Genomic DNA, 22,540 nt, shown 5'->3' with positions numbered 1-22,540 from the left:
AAGAAGAAGATAATCAGAAAGAGGTATTTTAGTTTTCTATTTTATGTTATTTAAGACAAGAAGATTTTTTTCTACCTTTTTTTTTTTTTTTTTGGCTGTGCCTACAGCATATAAAAGTTCTGGCGCCAGGGATCAAACCCATGCCACAAGCCACTGCTGTGACAATGCTGGATCCTTAAACTGCTGCACCACAGGGGAACTCCAAGATTTTTTTCTAAATTGCCATTTCTCCCTTCTTTCCCTGGGTCACTCCATTATCTCTTATTCCTCCTTGAAAATCCTCCTATCCTTCTTTAGATATAGGTATTTTGCCAACTCACAGACCTGGGGCAGCAAAATATTCAGCTTGCTTTATTAAAGCTTCATGCTCAATCTAACAAGCATTCCTTGAGCACCTTAATAGTGGAGCTCAGGCTTTAGTGTGCTTAGGAATCACTTGGGGGGTTACTTAAAAATGCACATTCTTGGAATTCCTGTCGTGGCTCAGCGGTTAACGAACCTGACTAGCATCCCTGAGGACGCAGGTTTGATCCCTGGCCTCATTCAGTGGGTTAAGGATCTGGCGTTGCCGTGAGCTGTGGTGAAGGTCCCTCGTTGCCATGGCTCTGACATAGGCTGGCAGCTACAGCTCGGATTGGACCCCCAGCCTGGGAACCTCTATATGCTGCAGGTGCGGCCCTAAAAAGACAAAAAGACCAAAAAAAAAAAAATACACATTCTTAAACTCTCCCTCTAGAGAAGGGTATGTCAGTGTCATATAAAATGTGCATCGTTATTTGGAAACGTACTTTTGTTGACTACCTTTTTATCTGTCTCATATATGCAGTCTAGGCTGTATATTCCATTCAGTGAACTGAAAAGGAGGTTTGTTTCGAGGAGTATCTCAAGGAACTTTACTCATTTCATACTTTTGCCTCAGGCAGCCCTGTACCTTCTGCTTTATTTAAAATTTTAATCAACCCTTGATGATACCTAGCGCTGTATTGCTATTTGAGACTTATAATGGGTTGGTTCATTAGCGTCAATAAAAGTTCACACAAAATCAATTATTTGTTTTTTTTCTGGTTATAATAGTGGTACTATGTCTTTTGTGGAAATTTTAGGAAATATATAATTATTTACTAATTTTAGTAAATATACAATATACAATTTAAAAATAAGAAAATCACAACCACCTAATCCTACTAACCAGACATCAGTTTTTAAAATAATCTCCACCATTATATTTGGAGTAGGAATTCAGGATTTTTAAAAATCTTGGCAGTATCAGACTTTGTCCTGAATAAAGACTGTAAAATCAGGCCTATTGTTAGTGATTTGGACATAAATATAATAAGAATCTTTTCTACACTTCTGCTGATATTTTTAAGCATTATTTTGTAAAATTAATTCACAGGAAAAACATTTCTTTAGTATTTTTATTAAATGATCCACTAACATTTTTGCATTGTGCCTAGAACAGTAATACCAAGGGACTCTCAAAAGTGTGTGGTACATGGAGTTCCCATCGTGGCTCAGCGGAAATGAATCTGATTAGTATCCATGAGGATGCAGATTCGATCCCTGGCCTTGCTCAGTGGGTTAAGGATCCGGAGTTGCCATCAGCTGTGGTATAGGTCACATACGTGGCTCGGATCCCACATTGCTGTGACTGTGGTGTAGGCCAGAGGCTACAGCTCCAATTCGACTCCTAGCCTGGGAACCTCCGTATGCCATGGGTGCAGCCCTAAAAAGACCCCAAAAATTTAAAAAAGATTGTGCTGTCCAATCACCTGACAAAATCAATTTGCACATAGATGGTGTTTTACAGACCTTTTGTTTTACTATTATGTTTTACCATTATTTTGACTTTCTTTCTTAAAAGGAAAACTGATCTTAATGCTTATGGAGATGTCAAGGGCATGAAACAAGTGTTCAGTTGCCCCAAACATCTAGCATAGAGGCAGTACATTATAGTGGCTAAGAATAAGGGCTCTGGAGTTCAAGCTGCCTAGATTTGTATCTATCATTCATTTCTTCACCCTGTGACTTTGGGTATATCATTTAAACTCTCTATACCTCATTTTCCTTATCTATAAAATGGTGATAATGATAGTACTACTTCATAGGCTCGTTACAAGAAGAAAGTAGCTTAATACACATCAAAGAGCTTGGAACAGTGCCTGGCACACAGCAAGTACTCAACATACGTTAGCTATTATTGGTTCTTTAGAAATTTAATTTTGCTGGGCATTAATATCACTCCTAATAATGATGTTGAATAACTTAATGATAACACTCATTACATTGAAAACTCATTAAATTGGAAAAGGTGAAATAAGAGGCCATAAAACCATCTTTTCTCACAGTATGGTCTGGTAGTCTGCTATGGAAATGAATAATTGACACATTAAATTAAACAAAGAGGCTCTTGTTTATATTTTTAAAGTCCTAGCTGATTATGCATTCATTAAATATTTACTTAACATTAAAAGCAAAAAGTTTATTGAAACATTTTTTACCTTTGATAAGAAAGGGAAAAATGGATCCAGATATCAGATGCAATGATATAAATGGTATTTTGAGTTGAGATTGTACAATGAGACTTTTTAAAAATATATAGCAGAAATTGTTTTATTATTCCAGCATTACTTACCTTAAAATATTTTTGTGATGGTCATATTATGCAACATAGGTGAAAGAGTTTGCTAAAATATGAAAGCTTTATAAAAATATCATTATTATTGGCACATAGTGTCAGCACCTACAGGTACATGATGATGAGGCTTGTTAGAGCTCAATGGTGGGCTGGTGAGAGGGGAAGATACTGGAACCAGTAGAGCTAGCCCAGAAGGAGGGTATTTGGAATTCCCAAATATAGTGTCTGAGGTAGCAATCAGAACTGCTATTCATGCATGCTCATCGGCTTGGCAGTGACAAGGCAGGGAGAGTATCAGGATGAGAGCAGTGTTGCAGGGTAGAAAGGTTGAATGACCGTGGTTACAGGGAGGCCTATTTAGGGGAAGGAGGACCCTGGTCCACAGGTAGTGGTATAGCAGGCAGGGATCTGATTCTTAAGGATTGTGGGGGAGAGTTGGCATTTAGAGGAAGGTTCAGAATAGGGCAGGGCTCAACATCACAGCTAGAAAAGAGAACATGAACCAGGCCCGCCATCAGAGACTTTCTAATGTCCCCTGGGTAGTCCCAGTGGAGGTTATGAAGGAAGGTCAGGTTCAGTAGGTACATTGGATACTGGATTTAAGAAAAGCAGATTAATTCTAAGTCTGCACCACTTGGGAAAGGGCTCTGGCCTGGTTCCCATTTGGTGAGAGGCAGGGCAGCGTGGGCAGCGGGAAGCTATACCTGGAAGCTGAGCATCTTCAGTAACCAGAGCTGGCATGTAGTCAGCAGTTGGTGAATACTGAATGAAGCATGATTAAATTCATATGAATGTTGATTTCAAAGTAGTCACCTTGGAAGGTTATATATTGATATAAATTATACTATCAATGCTCAAAATATTTTGGAATTGCCTTCATATGTACCACCAAGAAAACAGGTATCATTATGGTATCACTCAGTTTGATTACACATCAGATTTGTCTCCAAGTGATTTCTATATCTATCTAAATATCACATCTACTTTCAAAATATGACGATTTCATACTTTGAAGGTATTCAAAGGAACGTGCTACCGGCCTCAAGGCGATTCTAAAAGTGTAGATTCAAAAGTAATTTGAGCAATAACAACAGCATTAGAATAAGTGGATAGCCTCCCGAAGTGACTGCTTTAAAGGTAATACCACTCCTTGAGATGTAAAATGATTTACAGTAGTTTATAGTAATTCTCTTTTTATCTGAAACATATTAGGAATTAGACTTCTTAAATTCTAAATTATTCTGGTGCACAGTTGGCATAGGTTCATACTTAGCCAGATTGAAGCAGAAATATCAAAATGAAATTGGCACTCCAGCAAAAATAATTATTACCATATCAACTATAATAATCATCTATAAACACAAAATAATAAATCATGACAAGTTTGTTGATATTGTATTTTTGAGAAACAAGAGAATAAGTAATACTTTGTAAGTGCCTAATCAAAGAGTTCAAAGTATCAAAAGAGAAAAACAATGATCTGAATTTTTAGAAAACTATACTCTAAATTCCATGGAAATGAAAATTCTAGGAGTTCCCTTCGTGGATCAGCGGTTAATGAACCCGACTAGGATCCAGGAGGATGTGGGTTCTATCCCTGGCCTCGCTTGGTGGGTTAAGGATCCGCTGTTGCCGTGAGCTGTGGAGTGGGTTGCAGATGCGGCTCAGATCCCACATTGTTGTGACTGTGGCTGGCAGCTGCAGTTCCAATTGTATCCCTAGCCTGGGAACCTCCATATGCCATGGGTTTGGTCCTAAAATGCAAAAAAAAAAAAAAAAAAACACCCAAAAAATTCTATTAGCTTTTCTAGAAGTCTAATAAATTAAGAATAATTTATTAAACTATTAAAAAACATATCAAACAGATCACATTGGAAAAACTAAAACAAGATTTTTTATGAACTATGCAATGTTATTTATTTGTTGGACTAACTTTTATCTGTAAATTTAATATAAAGTTCATCTTGAGCCTGGCAATAAAGGCCCTTGAGGATATAATCCCAATTTTCTGCCCTTCTTTCCTATTATTCTCCTACATGTAAACAGGAGTCCGTTAAAAACTGAACTGGTAACTAAACAGACCCTATAATCTCCTGCCTTTTTACTTTGGAATATATTCTTCCTTTTGCTTAGACTATCCGGGTAACATAGCGTAGTGATTTAAAAAAAAAAAAAAAAAGATTCTAGGGAGTTCCCATTGTGGCTCAGCAGATTAAGAACCCGACTGGTATCCTTGAGGATGTTTGTTCCATCACGGGCCTCACTCAGTGGGTTAAGGATCCAGCGTTGCTGCAAGCTGTAACAAGCTGCAGTGTAGGTCACAGATGTGGTTCCGATCTGTGTTGCTGTGGCTGTGACATAGGCCTGGAGCTGCAGCTCTTCTTCCACCCCTAGCCTGGGAACTTCTATATGTGGCAGGTGCAGCCCTAAAAAGAAAAAAGAAAGAAAGAAAGATAAGATTCTGGAGCCACACTGCTGTTTTGCATCTGACATTGCAATTTAAATAGGGCAAGAATAAATTTAAAGCAAATTTAAGTGAGAATTTCATTAAAAAATATATTGCTAAATCTTTTATTTGGGCTTTGGTTACTTAGAAAATAAGTTCTCTAGCACCTCCCTTTCTTTTTCTCTCACTCTCTTTTGCTAGGCCCATTCCAAAGGCAGCATTATCTAGACAGTGCCTTTGATTTTCCCACACCGTCCTGAGCCCCTAGGGCCTTCATAGGTAGAGGTGTGATTGGGGGAATTTCTCTTGATACTAGCCACAATGCCCTAAAGAGGCAGCCGCTTCAGAACCAGTCCTTTGCCAAAACATTGGAGACTTTTAGGGACTAAACAAGCTCAACCAGGATGGCTCCAGACCCATGGCACTGAAGCAATAGTATCAATAAACTGAGATTAAATCAGACTCTGGTTGAGAGGACAGGGGTCATGCTTTCTGTTTATTTTTGCCTCCATCCACAGTGTCAACAGAATGCTCTTAGACTTGAACTAATTGGAGAGAAGTCTAGCTTAAATGAGTGAAAACTCTGAATTATACACTATTCAAAAAGAAATGATATTTTATTTATTAATTTATTTATTTTGCAAGCAAGCAAAGTCTTTATTATAGGAAAGCAAGCAGCTCCCAGCTGGGAGGGGGAGAAGAGCCCCCCCCCCTCATTGCTTTATAGGGGTTTTTTAATCCCTTAAAGATGGGGGGGGTATAGATGATATTTTATTGATTCAAGTTTATATAGCAAATAAAATCAGGGTAGTAAAGAATCACCAAGAGTTTCATTTGGGGAACTTGTTTAATAGGAAAACACATGTCCCTATGTAGACTACTGACTGTTTATAGCTGAATGATTTCAAAGTACTAAAAATCCATTTACTATCCTAAATAAAATTGGCATTTCTTCTGCAATTTTATTTATATAATGTCTTATTTAACAATTCCTGTATTAAAATTCTTTTGGAAACACAAAAGTAAACATCATCTCTGCCTATTTCTGAGTTAAATGATAATATACTGGTAAATTGTTTTTTTTTTTTTTTTACATTTTTGACAACTCTGCCCATCAATGATTCCCTGCCTATTAAACCTAATTCATTTTGACTTTGTTTTTACAAAACCCCAAATAATTCCTTTTTTAGGGTCTCTAAATTGCACTGCCAGCAAATCTACTAAGTCATAAATAACCATGGGGACTTAGAGTTTCTGTTACAAATTTAAAGTATATTTAATGGAAGATGATTTTTGAAAGTACCTGGAATATTTCATAAAGCTAAAGGTCAAGAAATGAGCCTCTTTTGATTTAATATTTCCTCAATCCATTATTATTTATTTTAGCCAAACTTCATACACTTGTAATTTTTGTTTGCTTGTTTGTCTCATTCCCATAATCCACCTCTATCTACAAAGGAATTGAAAAAGCACATTTTCTCCAGTGCTTTGAATTTTTCTCCCCAAGTCCACAGGCTTGTTTTTATTTCTTTACAAAATAGCCTCTGTTCTGAATCCTTTCCACAATAGGAAGCTCTTAGGGAAAAGGACCCTTACCTCAGTGCTCAAACTCTGTTCTCTCCCCTCACCCCGCCCCCCACTTTTTTTTTTTTTTTTTTTGTCACAGTTCCTTACCTTTTGACAGGTACAGTCCAACGGCATATAATACTTACTCTCCCAATCAGCTACTTGGTGAGTAGCGGGTTTGGTAGATACAAGTAGTCCTTGCACACCACGCTCCAGCCCACTAAGTGCAGCCTGACTTTTTCACTCCTCAACGGACCTGACCAACGTCCGTTGGAACTCTCAGGTCGCAACGTTCACGTTTCTCGAACACAAGACATTGTCCACGTACCACAAGCCAGTTTTTTCAGTCTGAACAGCGTTATACTCCCTAAAAATATGTATCCCAACCAAGGCATGCTGGTCGGTGTACATGTAAAACCAACTCGGAGCCCCCAGATACACTTACAAGGAAACAGTTTTCATTCTCAAATTAGCGTTACGAGCAAAGTGTCTGTGTCTAAAGAAGCCTTAGCATGTTCATTTTGGCCTTCTGACATTCCATCCGCATCCCTTCCTTGTCTGGTAAAACGGCCCCATCTTTCACTCATATCCTGAATAGCCTGAGTTTTGTTAAAATTGAATCTTGCTTTTAGCGTCTAAGGCAGGGGGATTTAGGGAACGGCTCTGTTCTGTCCGAAACTTGCGGCTTTTTGTGGGTATTTCTCAGAGCCGTTAAGTATCTAGAGTTCTCCCTAGTTTCTCTAGTAGCCGCGGCATCTGAGGGGCCCTTCTTTTCCCCTCCTAAGATTCGGGTTTCCTCACCTGGGTCAGTTTTTGGGTCGCTGTGTAGGCTCGGAAAATAAACGGAGAGCTCTGCGTCCCCCTGTTGCCTGGGTAACAACTTTGTTTCTGAACTCCCCCACCCCCACCTCCGCGTTCCCGCTTGACTTTCCTGACCAATCGTAGAAGAGTCTCCTTTGAAATTGCAGGAGAATTAACGAATCAGAGAGCGTGCCAGTCGGGGTCCTAGCCGCCCTTACCAGTTAACTAGGTCGGCCCCCTTTAAGCCTCTCTCAGTTAGCGTCGCTCCTGCGGGGACGCGTCCACTGTGGAGGCCAGTTCGTTCTCGCCGGAGAAGGCCCTGGTCTGCCTCTCTGGCCTCTCCGCAGTCTCGGCGGCTACCTATCTACTTTGGGGCGCCGCCGCCAAGGTAAGTTTGCGGGATTTTCGATTGTCCGGGCATCAGCCGGCTCCCTCATCGTTACTTTTTTTTCCTGCACGTGAATTCCAGATCGGACAACTCCTGTCGCCGATCCGGAGCAGCGGGGGTGGAAGGGTAGGCTTGGTGGCCCTGGGGGTTGAGGAGATTTTGCTGCGGCTCCACACGCCCTCCCCACGCGCCGTTTCCGCGCAGTGACAGAGACACGTGTAGTGGGTTCGGTCTCGGCTTAGCGTTTGTGCGTGTGAATTGTGTGTGCGTGTGTATGGTGGAATCGCGCTTTTTTCCCCCTCTGCTGTGGGCAAGCCTTCTGGGTTCGGAGCCCCAGAGGGAGAATCCCTTCGGCTTGCCACGAAGCTCCTGCGAGGTAGCGTCCGGTGGTACGCGTCGCTCCCACTCTCGGGAATGTCGCCGGACCCGGTGCCTGGCCTTTCCCGCCTAGGAGTGGAGCAATGCAAGCGCGCCGCAGGTTTGCCACTGCTTGACAATCGGAGTGCTTGCACTTCTAGAGGTACAGTTGTGACCCTAGTTTCTCAGGAATTCCGTGGTTTGGTTTTAAACAAAAGGGAAAAAGAAGAGATGGCTTAACGAATATTTGGAGTATTTGGAACTGATTAGCTGTGTTCAATAGTGGGTCCCTTCAAATATTATTTGTGCAGTAAGCAAGGAGAGATAGATGGTTTTAGTGGATGGTTAATTTTGGCCCCAGGGCTTGGAATTCGGTTATGAATTAACTAAATTGCGTTCCTTCTTTCTGCTTTATGGTGAAGGGGCTAGTAGAGCTTGAGGAATTTGTCCATTCTACTTGTTATTACCGTAGTCAACAAAAAATTAAGGTTGAATATTTAAGTCATTGGCTAAAATTGTGGCTTTGGGGGGAAATTACCTATACCATAATTCCCCCTATTACTGTAGGTGATCAGAGTTTAAGCGTCTTAAGTTTTATTTCTCTTCATTGTGGAGCTTAAATCATGCATGCTATGCTGTCTTTCTTCTTGCTTGCTTTTTATCTTTCTATTCTCCCTCACTGTGCAGTATTCTAAGTCTGTATTGCCTAGGAAGTGCTTTTTGGAGACCTGTTGGCTGTGACTCACAGCAAGAAATAAATTTTGTGTTGTGATCCAGTACATATATGCAATGTGTAACTGACAACTATTTCACAGAAATAGTACTTAATTCCATGCAATTTACCCTGATACTTTCCATTCTATTTTTTAAAGTGAACCCACTAATGAATTGTCATTTACAGTTTGAAAAACTCAGGCTTTAGACCCCTTGGTTTTCAAACTGAGTGTTTAGGCATCACTTTGGATGTTTGTTACAAATGCAGATTTCCCTGGTTCACTCCAGGAACTGGTTCTGTGGATTCACGGTAGGGCCCCTGGAAGGTGGTTCGCATAGCATGTATGAAGTGCTTGGTGTAGTACCAGATGTGCAAATATTCAATATATAATAATTTTCTTTTTGGGAAACAAAACTGTTTATGTTTAGGGGGTATAATTGCCTCTTCAAAGTTTGGCCTGCCCCTGGCAAGGCTGAATCCAATGCTAAGGCTGTTTTCTCCAAGGCTGGGGAAGCAGGAGGTTGGAGATCCCTGCTGGGTCTGAGATGAATCTTTAAGCACTTGACTTTCAAGAAGAATTTCGCAAATACAGAAAGTTAGGGGTTGAGGAATATGAAGGTTAGAGAGGTTCAGTAACTTGTCAAGGGTCACGTTGTCAGTGAGTGGGTATCAGATAGAATTCACTTGATTAGATCAGTTTAATATTCTCAGCTCTCCTGCCTTGATAGCAGGTCAGGTCTAAAGGCAGATGTTGAAACGGGAAAAAGAGCTTCCCTGGCTTGCCTGTATCCCAGAAGCAGAGTTAACAGAATTTCTGGATTTTTGACTGCCTGTATCCCATAAGCAGAGTTAACAGAATTTCTGGATTTTGACGGCTAGTTTGATTTTAAAGTGATGAAATGAGAGATCTAAAAGATAAAAAACACAACTAAAACTTTCTGTGGGTTATAGATGTGAAAAGGGGATATAGCTTAGCTATTTTTTTTATAATATACCAACTGTTTAAAAACACTAATTAAATATTTCATTAAACCAGCATTAAAAGAAATTAAAATGAAAACTTTCCCTCAATTCTGCTGATAAAACTGATATTTCTGTTTCCCTCCTATTTTATCCAGATGGACTGATATTTTTACGTAATCTTAGTCCCTGTTTATACCGTATTTTGCTCCTTTTATTTAGTACTGTTCTGAGAATTTTTTTCTGTCTTGCTGATAGTCCTCATATTTTTCATTATTAAAAGCATCCATAAATAGAGATGGCTATAATTTACTAAACTAACAACAGGACAACGATTTATTTCCGGTTATTGCACGCTATCAATAACGTTGTAAAGTCTTGACTATTTAAAATCATTTTCATTTATATAACTTTTACCTTCTATGCACTCCAAAGGAATCCTAACAGGAAGGCCAGGAATCTGGACCTGAGCTGTGAGTTTTTGCCCCCTCGAATGTCTGAATTTGCCCATCTACGTTTGTGTGTGCTGGAGTAGCAGTGATCAACCACAATATTCGGTATACATGTGAGTTAGGTTGAGTGTATTTTTTAACTAATAAATATGGACATTTTCGAAAGGATTTACTTTTAAAAAATATATGAATCATAGCAGATTCAAGCAGATTCAAGTGCCATAATAACACTCATGGTGATTAGCTTTCTCTATGAATATCTTTTCCAAAGAGTATATGAGTGTGTATTCATTTGTAATTTAAATTTTTTTTTATAAAGGAAGCAATTAAGTTGACTGGGAGAATAAAAGCTATAATTGGCCTGTATTAGCACATTCCCCTTTTCAAAGCACAGAGATTGTCTTATTTTTCCGTCATTCTAAAACATTAACTAGCCCCTCTTTTTAAAATTATAAAAATATTTTAAACAGAAAAGTATAGAGACGTGTTATGCACCATCATCCATGGACCCACCAAAGATTTAACATTTGTTAACCTTTTGCCAAGTATTCGTTAGGTATTGTTTTTTAAAGAAGTAAAACATTACACTAAAACTAAATATAAAACTAAAACACTACTTCTTTGTACCCCCTTCCCAGTCTCATTTCCTTCTCAATCCAGAGGTAATTGTTTTTCAGAAATTGTTATTTATTTTTAAGTGCACTCAAATGCAGATGGCCACAAATGATTTATAATATATTGCTTTGCATGTCCTTTAACATTTGCATAAATGGTATGCGGTACTCTTCTACAAGTTTTGAGGGGAATCGGTATTGTTTTTGAGATTTATCTATACTGATAAATGTAGATAAAGTTCATTATTTTTATTGCTCTAAAGTACTCTTCATATAATTATGCCACTTAAAAATATCTCCATTCTGGAGTTCTTTTAGGGCGCAGCTGGTTAAGGATCCAGCGTTTGTCACTGTAGTGGCTCAGGTCGCGGCTGCGACGCCACGGGTTCCATCCCCAGCCCAGGAACCGCCACGTGCCAGGAGCACGGCCAACAAAAACCCCACTCCATTCCAATATTGTTGTTGGACATTTAGGTTTTTTCAAGTATACAAATATCCATAGAAATCATACTTGCCACTAAAAGAGGTAACCTAAAATAGGCAAATTCATAAAGACTAGGTAAAATAGAGGTTACCAGGGGCTGGGGGATTGGGCAGTGGGGAGTTATTATTGTTCAATGAGTTGAGAGTTTCTGTTTGTGGTGATGGAAAAGTTTTTAAATAGATAGTGGTGATGGGTGAACAATGCCATGTGTGTATTTAATGTCACTGAATTAATTGTACACTTAAAAATGGTTAAAATGGCAAATTTTACATTATGTATATTTACCACAATAAACAAATTACAGATGTAAGAATTATGCTTAGTTTTCAAAGGCATATACCTGTTGGCTTGCTTTTTCTGGAATAAAGCCCTGAGAAAAGTGAGATTGATTTAAAAAATAAACTCGAATTATTTTCCTTTGTAAAATGTAAAACAGATCTATTTTTTCCTTGTGAAATGACATTTTTTGAAATCTTTAAATGACTATTATTACTTGACACTTGTACAAGACTTTTGTGAATATTCTGCTTCAGAAGTCTCCAGTTTTTCTTTCTTTCTTTTTTTTTTTTTTTCAGATTTTTCCCAAGGTTTGGGGGGAGGATTCTTCTAAAAGTGAGTCGTGGGCCTTTGAGGCTGTGTTTTGCATTTGAATGCCATTCCTCTTTCACCTCTCAGACTAGTTGTCTCCCCTCCCTTAGCCCTGTGCTTTCTCTGTGCGCATCCCAGGCTCTGCCCTTTTGGGTCCCTCTGCATCCTTTCCACTTAACCGAGCCTTCGCATTGGGCTCCTCCTCTCCACACCTCTCCCTCTCTTGCGACTTTCTCAGCTCCTCCAAGGTTTCCCCTCTCCTGAGTCCCCCTGCCCACCCTCCCCTTGGGTCCCACCCCTGGCCTTGTCTTTTCCAATTTTGTAACTGTGAAAGGCATTCACTGAGAATAAGACCTGTTTCATGGAAATGTACAGTCTTCTGCAATGTCAGTGTAACATTTGGAAAGTTGGTCTTAATTTGGGGATTTGAAAAAACCTTTGTCGCCCTTAAAATAAGATTTTGATATTATGGCCTTGACGAGTTATAGTGTGAAGGAGGAGAAAAGCACTTAAGGTGAAAGATAATCAGTGAGTTATAGTGCTTAAGATGTTTAAGATGAACTCAAAACGAATGTACCATTTTCAGCAGCTCTGTCTTTTATTTTGGCACAAAATAAAATGCCCACCATTAGATTTGTGATCTCTTCCTATTCCCTTAAAAATGGCTGAGCTCATTTCACCTCTCCCTATCACTTTCTCTCTGGGGACTCCCCAGAGAGAAAACATTCATCTAGGATAAAACATGAGTAACTAAGTTTCTGCTTTCACAGTTGGCATCAATAACTGTCAGTGCCAATAAGGACCTTATTGTTCTTTGAGGCTTCAGTTTTTCTACTTTCTTCTTCAGTTTCATTTCTGGAAGGCTTTCTTGGTGGAACAAGGGGTTTCTTCGGTGAGTTTGTACTTTTCCTTTGCTTCTCTGCCTCTCTCTCTAGTTCGATAATTAATGATATGTTAAGGAATCGTATGTATCATCAGAAGTTACTATTTATAGGAATGATTTTATAACACGGCTAATCACATTGCATGAATTTTCTGGCCAGATCATTTAGTCGTGATGTTCTTGAGAAGGTGAAGTGAATTTGTGGAACTTGGTGGTTATCAAGTAACCAGGCAGAAGATTCGTCTATATGCTTCCAAGAAGGCAGGGACATTTTAAAATCAATTACATGGCTGAACTTATGTGCTAGTCACTTTCTTGACAGTCACTTCTCAAAGAAATGTAGAGGAATAATAGCACGAATGATCCCCCAAATCATTTATACTTTGTGAGACAGAAGCCCCTCAACATTTATGCTGAAGTGGCTTATAATAGGTATCTGGGCTTGAATTTACTTGCTTTTGCCCTTTGAGATGCAGATTTATCTTCCTAATGTGTGTTGCTTAAGCTACTGCTTGTTTGACCTTGGGAAAGTGATTTAGCATCGCAGAGCCTCAATTTCCTCAACTATAGAATGGAGATCAAAATACCTTTATGATTTGTTGTGGGTCATTAAAAGATAGGGAATTTCGGATTCCTGAATGCTATCTTTTCTTCTTTTCCTCTTAAATAAGAGATTCAAGAATTTTAAGTGGTAAAGTAGTATGTCCTGAAATGACCTCCCATCATTTATTGATCCTCAGTCAGATTTCTTACTACCCAGAACACTCCTAGGATCCATAAATAACAATAGGTAGTACATAGAGAAGATAATTTGCGTGCTGATAAATGAGATGGTATTTTTTTTAAATTGTAATTTAAAATGCAATTTATGTTCACTCTCTGGGCCAGCTAAGAGGGTGCTCCATAAATACCCCTGGTTGACTGATCCTTCACTGACAATGAGGAGAACCCCAGCGTTATATTTTGGAAAGTTTTCATATAGCACTTTACGTTAAATTAAATTGGCTGGGGTAGTATATGTGGAGGGCCCTTTGTAAACTTTTTTTGTGTGTCTTTTTGGGGCCACACCTGTGGCATATTGAGCTTCCCACGCTAGGGGTCGAATCAGAGCTGTAGCTGTCAGCCTACACCACAGCCACAACAACGCCAGATCCAAGCTGCATCTGTGACTTATACCACAGCTCACAGCAACGCTGGATCCTTAACCCACTGAGTGAGGCTGGGGATCAAACCCCTAGTCGGATTCGTTTCCACTGCGCCACGACAGGAACTCCTTTTGTAAACTTATTTTTAAGAAAACATTTTGGTAACTCACTTAATGGAACTGCCAAGAGGCGGTGCTTATTGAATCGTTTTCTTCCTATCCAGTTTAGTTAAGTCAGTAAGCCTCATTTAGATTGAACTATCAGGCAGGGATCATCTGTCTATTTCCAGGAGTCTTTTGAGTGAGCTCTGATGATTTCTTTGGGCCTACTGAATTTTCTGCAGAAGGCATTTACCATCTAGTATTTCTTTCTTTGAATACGTATGCCTGCATTAAGGCATCCAGGATGGAACTGAAAGCTGGGCTCAACATAAAAAGCTGTATCTTTGTCACCTTTAAGCTCCAAGTCAGGCAGTGTGGATAAGGAGAGAGCACTTTGAAGAGAAATAGAAGTTGGCTAGAGGAACTCAACAATGACAGAGACAGATAGATATTCCTACTCATGGCCACATAGGGTACAGACTTGTTTTCCATTTTTTTATTAAAGCAGTGATATGCAGAGAGAGGCTAAAGTGTGCTAAGGTCCTATTTGTTAAAAAGCATGGGGAATAATGATGAACTTCAGGCTTTGTTAGAAGAACATGAATTTATTTATTTATTTATCTTTTGCCTTTTTTAGGGCCATACCTGCGGCATATGGAGATTCCCAGGCTAGGAGTCGAATTGGAGCTGTAGCCTCTGGCCTACACCACAGCCACAGCAATGCTGGATCCGAGCCGTGTCTGTGACCCGCATCACAGTTCACAGCAACTCAGGATCCTTAACCCACCGAGCAAGGCCAGGGATTAAACCCGCATCCTCATGGATACTAGGTGGGTTTGTTAACTGCTGAGCCACGACAGGAACATGACTTTAAATATGTTAAAGAGTTCAAGAGAAACTCAGACAAATAAATAGAATATGTAACTTCCAACTATGGGAAAAATGAGTACAGAAAATTCAATTAATCCAATTATGCAGAAAAAGATAATACATGGCCAATAAAAAAAGACAAAATAAAGTGGAAGAGATGAGTCCAGTTATATCAGTAGTCATAATAAATATAAATAAAATTAAACTTACTCTTTAAGAGATTCTTAGACTGGAGTTCCCGTCGTGGCACAGTGGCTAACGAATCTGACTAGGAACCATGAGGTTGCGGGTTCAGTCCCTGGCCTTGCTCAGTGGGTTGAAGATCTGGCGTTGCCGTGAGCTGTGGTGTAGGTTGCAGATGTGGCTCAGATCTTGCGTTGCTCTGGCTCTGGCAGAAGCCAGTGGCTGCAGCTCCAAATGAACCCCTGGCCTTGGAACCTCCATGTGCCGCGGGAGCGGCCCAAGAAATGGAAAAGAGATTTAAAAAAAACTGAGATTCTTAGACTATATTTAAAATTTTTCAGCTTTGCTTTTTACAAAAATCACACTGAAAATGACTCAGAAAGGTTGAAAACAAAGGGATGGAAAAATATATATAGTTGGCATATACCAACCAAAAGAAAAACAGTGAGGCAGCATTAATGCCAGACAAAATGTGATTTAAGGCAATTTAGTAATAGACAGACATTTCACACCTGTGAAAGAAAGGAAATCTACCAAGAGGGTGGACCATGAATCTGTGGTCCTGACAACATGGTCTTGAAATATAAAGCAGGAGTTTCCATTGTGGCTCAGTGGTTAACGAATCCGACTAGGAACCATGAGGTTGTGGGTTCAATTCCCGGCCTCGCTCAGTGGGTTAAGGATCCAGTGTTGCCATGAGCTGTGGTGTAGGTTGCAGATGTGGCTCAGATCCTGTGTTGCTGTAGCTGTGGTGTAGGCTGGTGGCTGCAGCTCCAATTTGATCTCTAGCCTGGGAACTTCCACATGCCGAGAGTGCGGCCCTAGAAAAAGCAAAAAGACAAAAACAAAGAAAGAGATATAAAGCAAAAAGCAATGGGGTTATAAGAAGAAATTGGCAATCTCTAATACCAATGGGAAACTTAAAACACCTTTGCCAGAAACTGGTTAAGTATAAGGATGTGACAGATATAAGATCTCAATGAAATGGAAGGTAAAGAATCTTTCATTACAAATTCTTAGTGACAAAGATTCATTTTTAGGCCCAAAGGTGATTTTCATTTGTTTTATTTCTCAAATTTCTAAGAAAGAAAAAGTATAAATGCACCTGCTACATTTTTTTTTTCCTTTTCTGCTGTACCCATGGCATATGGAAGTTCCTGGCCCAGGGATGGAATCTGAGCCACAGCAGTCTACACTGGATCCTTAACCCACTGTGCCACTGCTCCACTCTGACAGGTGGATTCTTAATAAGAGGGAGATTCTTTAAATTACTTCCAAAATACTAGAAAGTCCACCAATGCAAGAACACAGGAAAAAAAATTCCACCTTTTGATGGCTACCAGAAGTTTCTCCTTTGGCCTGCTCTACGACATTGATGACAGTACTTAATTCTGAAAATATCAATTTATGTGACAGTATCAGAACCATGTTTTGACAACAATGGTTTTTCTGTAGACATTTTTTTTTTGTCTTTTGTTGTTGTTGTTGTTGTTGCTATTTCTTGGGCCGCTCCCGAGGCATATGGAGGTTCCCAGGCTAGGGGTTGAATCGGCCACCGGCCTACGCCAGAGCCACAGCAACGCGGGATCCGAGCTGCGTCTGCAACCTACACCACAGCTCACGGCAACGCCGGATTGTTAACCCACTGAGCAAGGGCAGGGACCGAACCCGCAACCTCATGGTTCCTAGTCGGATTCGTTAACCACTGCGCCACGACGGGAACTCCTGTAGACATTTTTAATATCATCATATAATTGAATGTCATAAATATAAAATATAATATAATAATATATAATTTATATAATATTTATAATAACATAACATTTACAACCTCAGGAGTGTGGTATCCTTGGGAATATAAGACTAACTATAGCAAGGGCTCTTATTCTGCCCAGAATGCCTCCCTTTCTACGCCTGCCAGGACTGAGTTACTACACTATTGAAATCAGCATTTCAGTTCACGTTTTTAAGATGTTCCAGTTTTAAGATGTGTATAACTTTAAAATAAGCATGTCATAATTGACACATTTAGATAAATATTGTTCTTCAGATTTACTCTTGGGGAAGTGTTCACTTATAACCATGACACTAACACTACTCAAGATACTATTTCATCAGTTTTAAGAGGTACAGGTTTTCATAGTTTACGGTCTCTGAGATTGAAATGAGTCTTAAGAGTTGATAGTATCTTACAATCCTCTTTGGCCAGATGGCAGTTGTGACATCATAGTTGTTTCCATATGCACATGTAATATCAAAATGCCTAGGATCAAAACCTGCATAACGGGTGGCTTGGGTTAAAATCCCAAAGACATAGGGGATCACCTTTAACTTAAGCAGTGGTTGTGGGGAACAAATGGAAAAGATGGTTAATCAGGTTTAGGTATTGATTATGCTGAAGTGGGAGACATATTTGCAAAGCTGGCTTGAAAGCATAGCAAAAGTGGCTTTTCGTTCTTATGAGTTCTTTTAAGAATTGCTGCAGCTACAGTGCTCCTGGTGCCACAGAAGACTTCAAGAAATTTGACTTGAAAATTGGATTCTGGATATTTTTTTCCTAATGTATGCATGTTTGAGTAAAATCTACGTCTACATTGAAAGGAGCTCTTTCAAAAAGTGTAAAAAATGTAAGTAATAAGAAAAATTGACAGGTTGGTGTTGTGGTTTTTTTTTTTTCCTTTTTGCTGCTGCATAAAGTAATGGGGCTCTTAACTTTGATGAAATATTTTTGAAACTGATTTCTTAGAATTGCCTTTCAGAGCTATTGTGTAAAAACTGATTGTTAGTCACATCTCATTTTATGAATCTTGACTGGGATAGAATTATAAGTACACAATGATTTTCCCTTAACATTTTAAGGGATATTTAAAGATATTATTCCATCTTCTAACATTTACTGTTGCTAACGAAGAGCCTGCTGTCAACCTGGTTGTTACTCCTTATTAGGTAAATCTGTTTTTTTTTCCTCTCTGATAACTTTCAGATTTGTTCTCTACACTTGATAGTCTAGGATTTCAGTATAAAGTATGCGTGTGTGTGTGTGTGTGTGTGTGTGTGTGTGAATGGTGGTGGGAGGAGTTGCCCGCTTGCATTTGGTGGCTTTAAATATGAGGACTCATTTTTCTTTAGTTCTAGCAAACTCATTTATTAACCCTGAATATTGTCTCTGTCATTCTATTTTTTTCCCTCCTGACATTCCTTCTGGATATATATCGAAACTTCTTTTTTGTTTTCTCCTTATCTTTCTCTGTGCTTTCTCATCACTTTATCTGCCCTGTGTTCTGGCAGATTTTTTTTCTGTTCTTTCTTCCTGTTCCACAATTTTTTTCCTTCTCAGTTGTGTCTAGTCTACTATTTAAATCTATCGCTTGAACCTCTTTTATTTCTAATACTATATCCATTTCTTGGATTTGTCCTCTGTTCTTTTTCACAGTCACTTGTTTGCTTTGTGGATGTTATTTATTTATTGAGCTCTTTGAACGTATAAAACATTTTAATGTGCCATTCATATTGCTCTATTATCTCTAATTCCTCAATTTTCAGGCTTATAGACTGCTTACTTAGATGTTTCATAATTCTTTTTTTTCTTTTTGTCTTTTTAGGGCCACACCCATTGCAGATGGAGGTTCCCAAGCTAGGGGTCCAATCCGAGCTGTAGCCACTGGCATACGCCAGAGCCACAGCAATGTGGGATCCAAGCTGAGTCTGTGACCTCCACCACAGCTCATAGCAACGCTGGATCCTTAACCAACTGACTGAGGCCAGGGATCGAACCTGCATCCTCTTGGATGCTAGTTGGATTTGTTAACCACTGAGTGCTGAGCCACAATGGGAACTCCAAGTTCTTTTTTTTTTTTTTTTTTTTTGTCTTTTGTCTTTTAGGGCTGTACCTGCAGCATATGGAGGGTCCTCCCAGGCTAGGGGTCCAATCCGAGCTGCAGCTGCTGGCCTACGCCACAGCCACAGCAACGTGGGAGGTGTTTCGTAATTCTTATCTTTGAGTTGATTTTCTGGGGGCTTTTTTTTAGGGATCATGGGTGTGACCTAGGAAGTGGAGGTATCTCTGCTAAGTGATGTCGTGGACTAGCTGCCTGGGCCCTGAAAGTTTCATCAGCTCCTAACTAGTTTTTATGTTAACATCTTAGTTTGAAATTTCTATATCACAAAGGTAGATTGAATTCGAGCCACCTATGCATATTTTTTGTACCAGCTTGGGGTGCTTGCCTGTCTCCATTGCCTTTTCCATTCTTCTGTAGAGGTTTCTGAGATTTAAGCTTCACTAGGTCTCTGGAGATTGAGGAGACTATGCCCTTACCCTGTTAGCCTCAAATTTACCCACAATCTAGCATATTTCCTGCTTTTAGAGCAGATATCTCATTCAAGTCACCCCCTAGGGCTTGGGCAGTTTTAGCTTCTGCCCATAGATATGAATTTCCTTTCTGGCACCTGGAAATTTGTCTTCCTTGAAAACTCTGCTTTGCATTTTTTTTTTTAAAAAAATGTATTTATTAAGTGCTTTTTAACTGATATTTCTTGGAGATTGGAGTAGAAGAGAGAGATTCCAGTGTGGCTTCCATCTACGATGGTGACTTAGAAGTCTTGTTGAGATCTCTTAATTTTCTTCTTCCATTTCTCTCTCACCCCCATTTAGAGTTTGGAGTCAGGGGCTGGTTTATTTTCGGAGGAACTGGTACCCCTATAGGTTGGTTCACTTTTGGCTCTGCAAAGACAACTGCTTCAGGTATAGTTTACTTTCTTCACACCTTGTATAGGAGGGTTGAATTTGGGGACTCTGTCCCAACCATTTAGAAGTACCTCTTCTACTGGCCTGTTCTCATTCATTAACACAGCTCCAGCTAGGCAGAATACATGATTCAGCTTTGGCCGCACCAAGTTGCATCAACTCCTGTCCCGGTGGGAACTGGATTTTCCTTAGGGTAAGAGCAGTATGGTTTGATTCTTTTAGTGCCTACAAAGGTAATCATCTTTCAAAGACAAACTTTCCATTCAAAGCATGGAAAGGGTAAAGAGATAGTATGGTCTTTCTAAGTCAATTATTAGGAATTATGCCACTTATTCCCAAGATGGTCTTATAAAATTGAAGCTGTTGCTGATTTGAGACACAAGACACATTGAATTCTGATCAGTGGTATCCCTTCATTTTATGTGAGCCATAGGAAGAGTACTCACTGGGTTTTGAACATATATCATCTTGAAATTAGGCTGCTTGCTTATTAAGTGTCTTTCTCTAGAGAGATCTTTGTCTATTGATCATTGTAATGACCTTGGGTATACGTTTTTCCTTCATGCATCTCAGAATTTTTAAAGGGAGCATTTTGAAAATGTCCTTCTATGTTAAATTCAGTTGGATCCAGCCATTTCTTTCAGTAACACCTGATAGCCTGATGAAAGCTGGAGTATTCCCTCTGGAATTTTTCCCTATGGTGTTAGTTATCTAATAACTTGTAATTGAGTGTTAAATAACCTTTCCTAGGATGGATAATTTAAATATTGAAGCGCTTTTTTCATGGGTCATGAAATACATTTAAAAATTTCTGGAAACTCTATTAAAGGGATGCCTCTTGTGTGACTTTGTGATTGTGTCTAAAACAAAAAACTATGGTTTTTAATGAAGTCTGCCAGGCTGATAGAAATGTAAGTTCTGTTGTCTCTACTGAAAATAAAATTTTCTGAACTACTCCTTCCCCATCAAAACCTTTTAAGACTTTTTTCTCCTCAAAGTAGACCAGGTTAGGAAACCTTTATCTATGAATGAGCAAAAAGGGAGCTCTGTACATGTATTCCTATATTAATATCTGGTTATTTTTCTTTCTGTACTGAGATGAAATAACCCACAGAATAAAATCTTGCAAAGTGTTCATATTTAAAACACAGTTTGACAAGAGCTATGTTATCTAGCTGCTATTTAATGTGTCAGAGAACTATTATATTGATTTTTTTCTCCTTTTTCTGTTTACAATAAATGCACAAAAGTTAAACTTGGGTAACATGGCTTTCACACAACCTACAGTGATTATAGATGCTTTGGGCTGGGTACCAACACCCTTACTAATGCTGTAACAAGCAGTGTCCAATCACACCAGATGATGGTATCACTCCTTTTGCTTTTGGTTCTGCTACCAGCTCTGTTACTTAGTCTGCAACTGCAACAGTATTCTGATCCAGTGGTGAAAGTGCACCTCAGACTGGGTGCACCAGTTTCAATACTGTCTTGATGGGGAATGCAGCTCAACCAGCACATTTGCAAGATTATCCCTCACTACTGCTACTTGTGCATCTAGTGAAACAGTTGCTACACAATCAGTTGCTCCTTTTTGCCATCCACTGGTAAGGTTTGAACTCTGTTCTGTAACGGGGAAGCACAGTATTAAAGGTTGATTTTGAGATTCTTTTTTTGTTTGTTTGTTTGTTTGTTTGTTTAGGGCTGCATGTGCTGCATATGGAGGTCCCCAGGCTAGGGGTCAAATCAGAGCTGTAGCGGCTGGCCTACACTACAGCCACAGCATGGTCAGATCCGAGCTGCATCTGTGACCTACAACACAGCTCACGGCAACACCGGATGCTTAACCCACTGAGCAAGATCAGGGATCAGACCTCCCTCCTCATGGATGCTAGTCGGGTTTGTTAACCACTGAGCCACAATGGGAACTCCTGATTTTGAGATTCTTATTTGATAGATTTATCCGAATGTGATTTAACTCTGTTGTTGGAGGTTAGTGTTATTGATGAAGGTGATAGAAATTAAATCTAAGCTGCTCCTTCTGGTTTTGCAGTTTTAGGTTTAGAACCAAATACTCTTTGGGGAAAAGTGACCCTTCTGAGTAGTCTAGACAAACTGGTCTCTAGTAATAATAGAGTTACACTGAAATGTTTTCCTCAACTGTTAAGTACTTGTGTTTAGCAAGTATGTTTTTGTTTACAATCTGTTGGTATGTTCTGTTTTCCTTTTTTTAAAATAAAACTTCCAAAATGAAATTTATCAGGAGATGAAATAGAACAGGAAAGAATATTTTTGGAGTATAAAATCTTAGAGAATACTAAAATAACAGTGCAATAATAAGTGAGTTAATGTGGCATCATTGGGGACTGGTAAAATATTTTGGCTGGTAGAGGCATCTTACATGCATGGGTTACCGGTTTCTAAATAAGTAAGATTCAGTAAAATACATTTAACCTATACTGAACATTAATGAGAAGGCATTTGTAAAGGATCTTGCTAAGGCAAAATGCAGTTAATAAAGGGTACTGATTTATAAGCGTATAAGCTCAGTTTTATTATGGATGCCTCAGATATTTTAGAACTTGGGGAAGATACCGAGTGAGATATT

At 39.3% G+C, this 22,540-nt stretch overlaps 2 protein-coding genes across 2 annotated transcripts in view; one reads left to right on the top strand and one right to left on the bottom strand.

Moving 5' to 3' along the window:
* DNAAF6 (dynein axonemal assembly factor 6) overlaps positions 1–7,509 on the bottom strand; it is a 37,465-nt gene extending 29,956 nt beyond the window's left edge. The window contains exon 1 of the mRNA XM_047765195.1: positions 7,452–7,509. The gene's annotated coding sequence lies outside the window, so the exon portion shown is untranslated. The remainder of the gene's footprint in view (positions 1–7,451) is intronic.
* The window catches only part of NUP62CL (nucleoporin 62 C-terminal like), an 84,953-nt gene continuing 65,548 nt past the window's right edge, over positions 3,136–22,540 (top strand). Inside the window, exons 1-4 of the mRNA XM_047764240.1 lie at positions 3,136–3,205; positions 7,042–7,211; positions 7,711–7,839; positions 11,997–12,033. Coding sequence (XP_047620196.1) covers positions 3,136–3,205; positions 7,042–7,211; positions 7,711–7,839; positions 11,997–12,033 — 406 coding nt within the window. The remainder of the gene's footprint in view (positions 3,206–7,041; positions 7,212–7,710; positions 7,840–11,996; positions 12,034–22,540) is intronic.

Source organism: Phacochoerus africanus, chromosome X (genome assembly GCF_016906955.1).
Source record: "Phacochoerus africanus isolate WHEZ1 chromosome X, ROS_Pafr_v1, whole genome shotgun sequence".
NCBI classification, from domain to species: domain Eukaryota; kingdom Metazoa; phylum Chordata; class Mammalia; order Artiodactyla; family Suidae; genus Phacochoerus; species Phacochoerus africanus.
The sequence above is the reverse complement of the archived record's forward strand: the minus strand, read 5'-3'. Positions and strand labels throughout refer to the sequence as shown.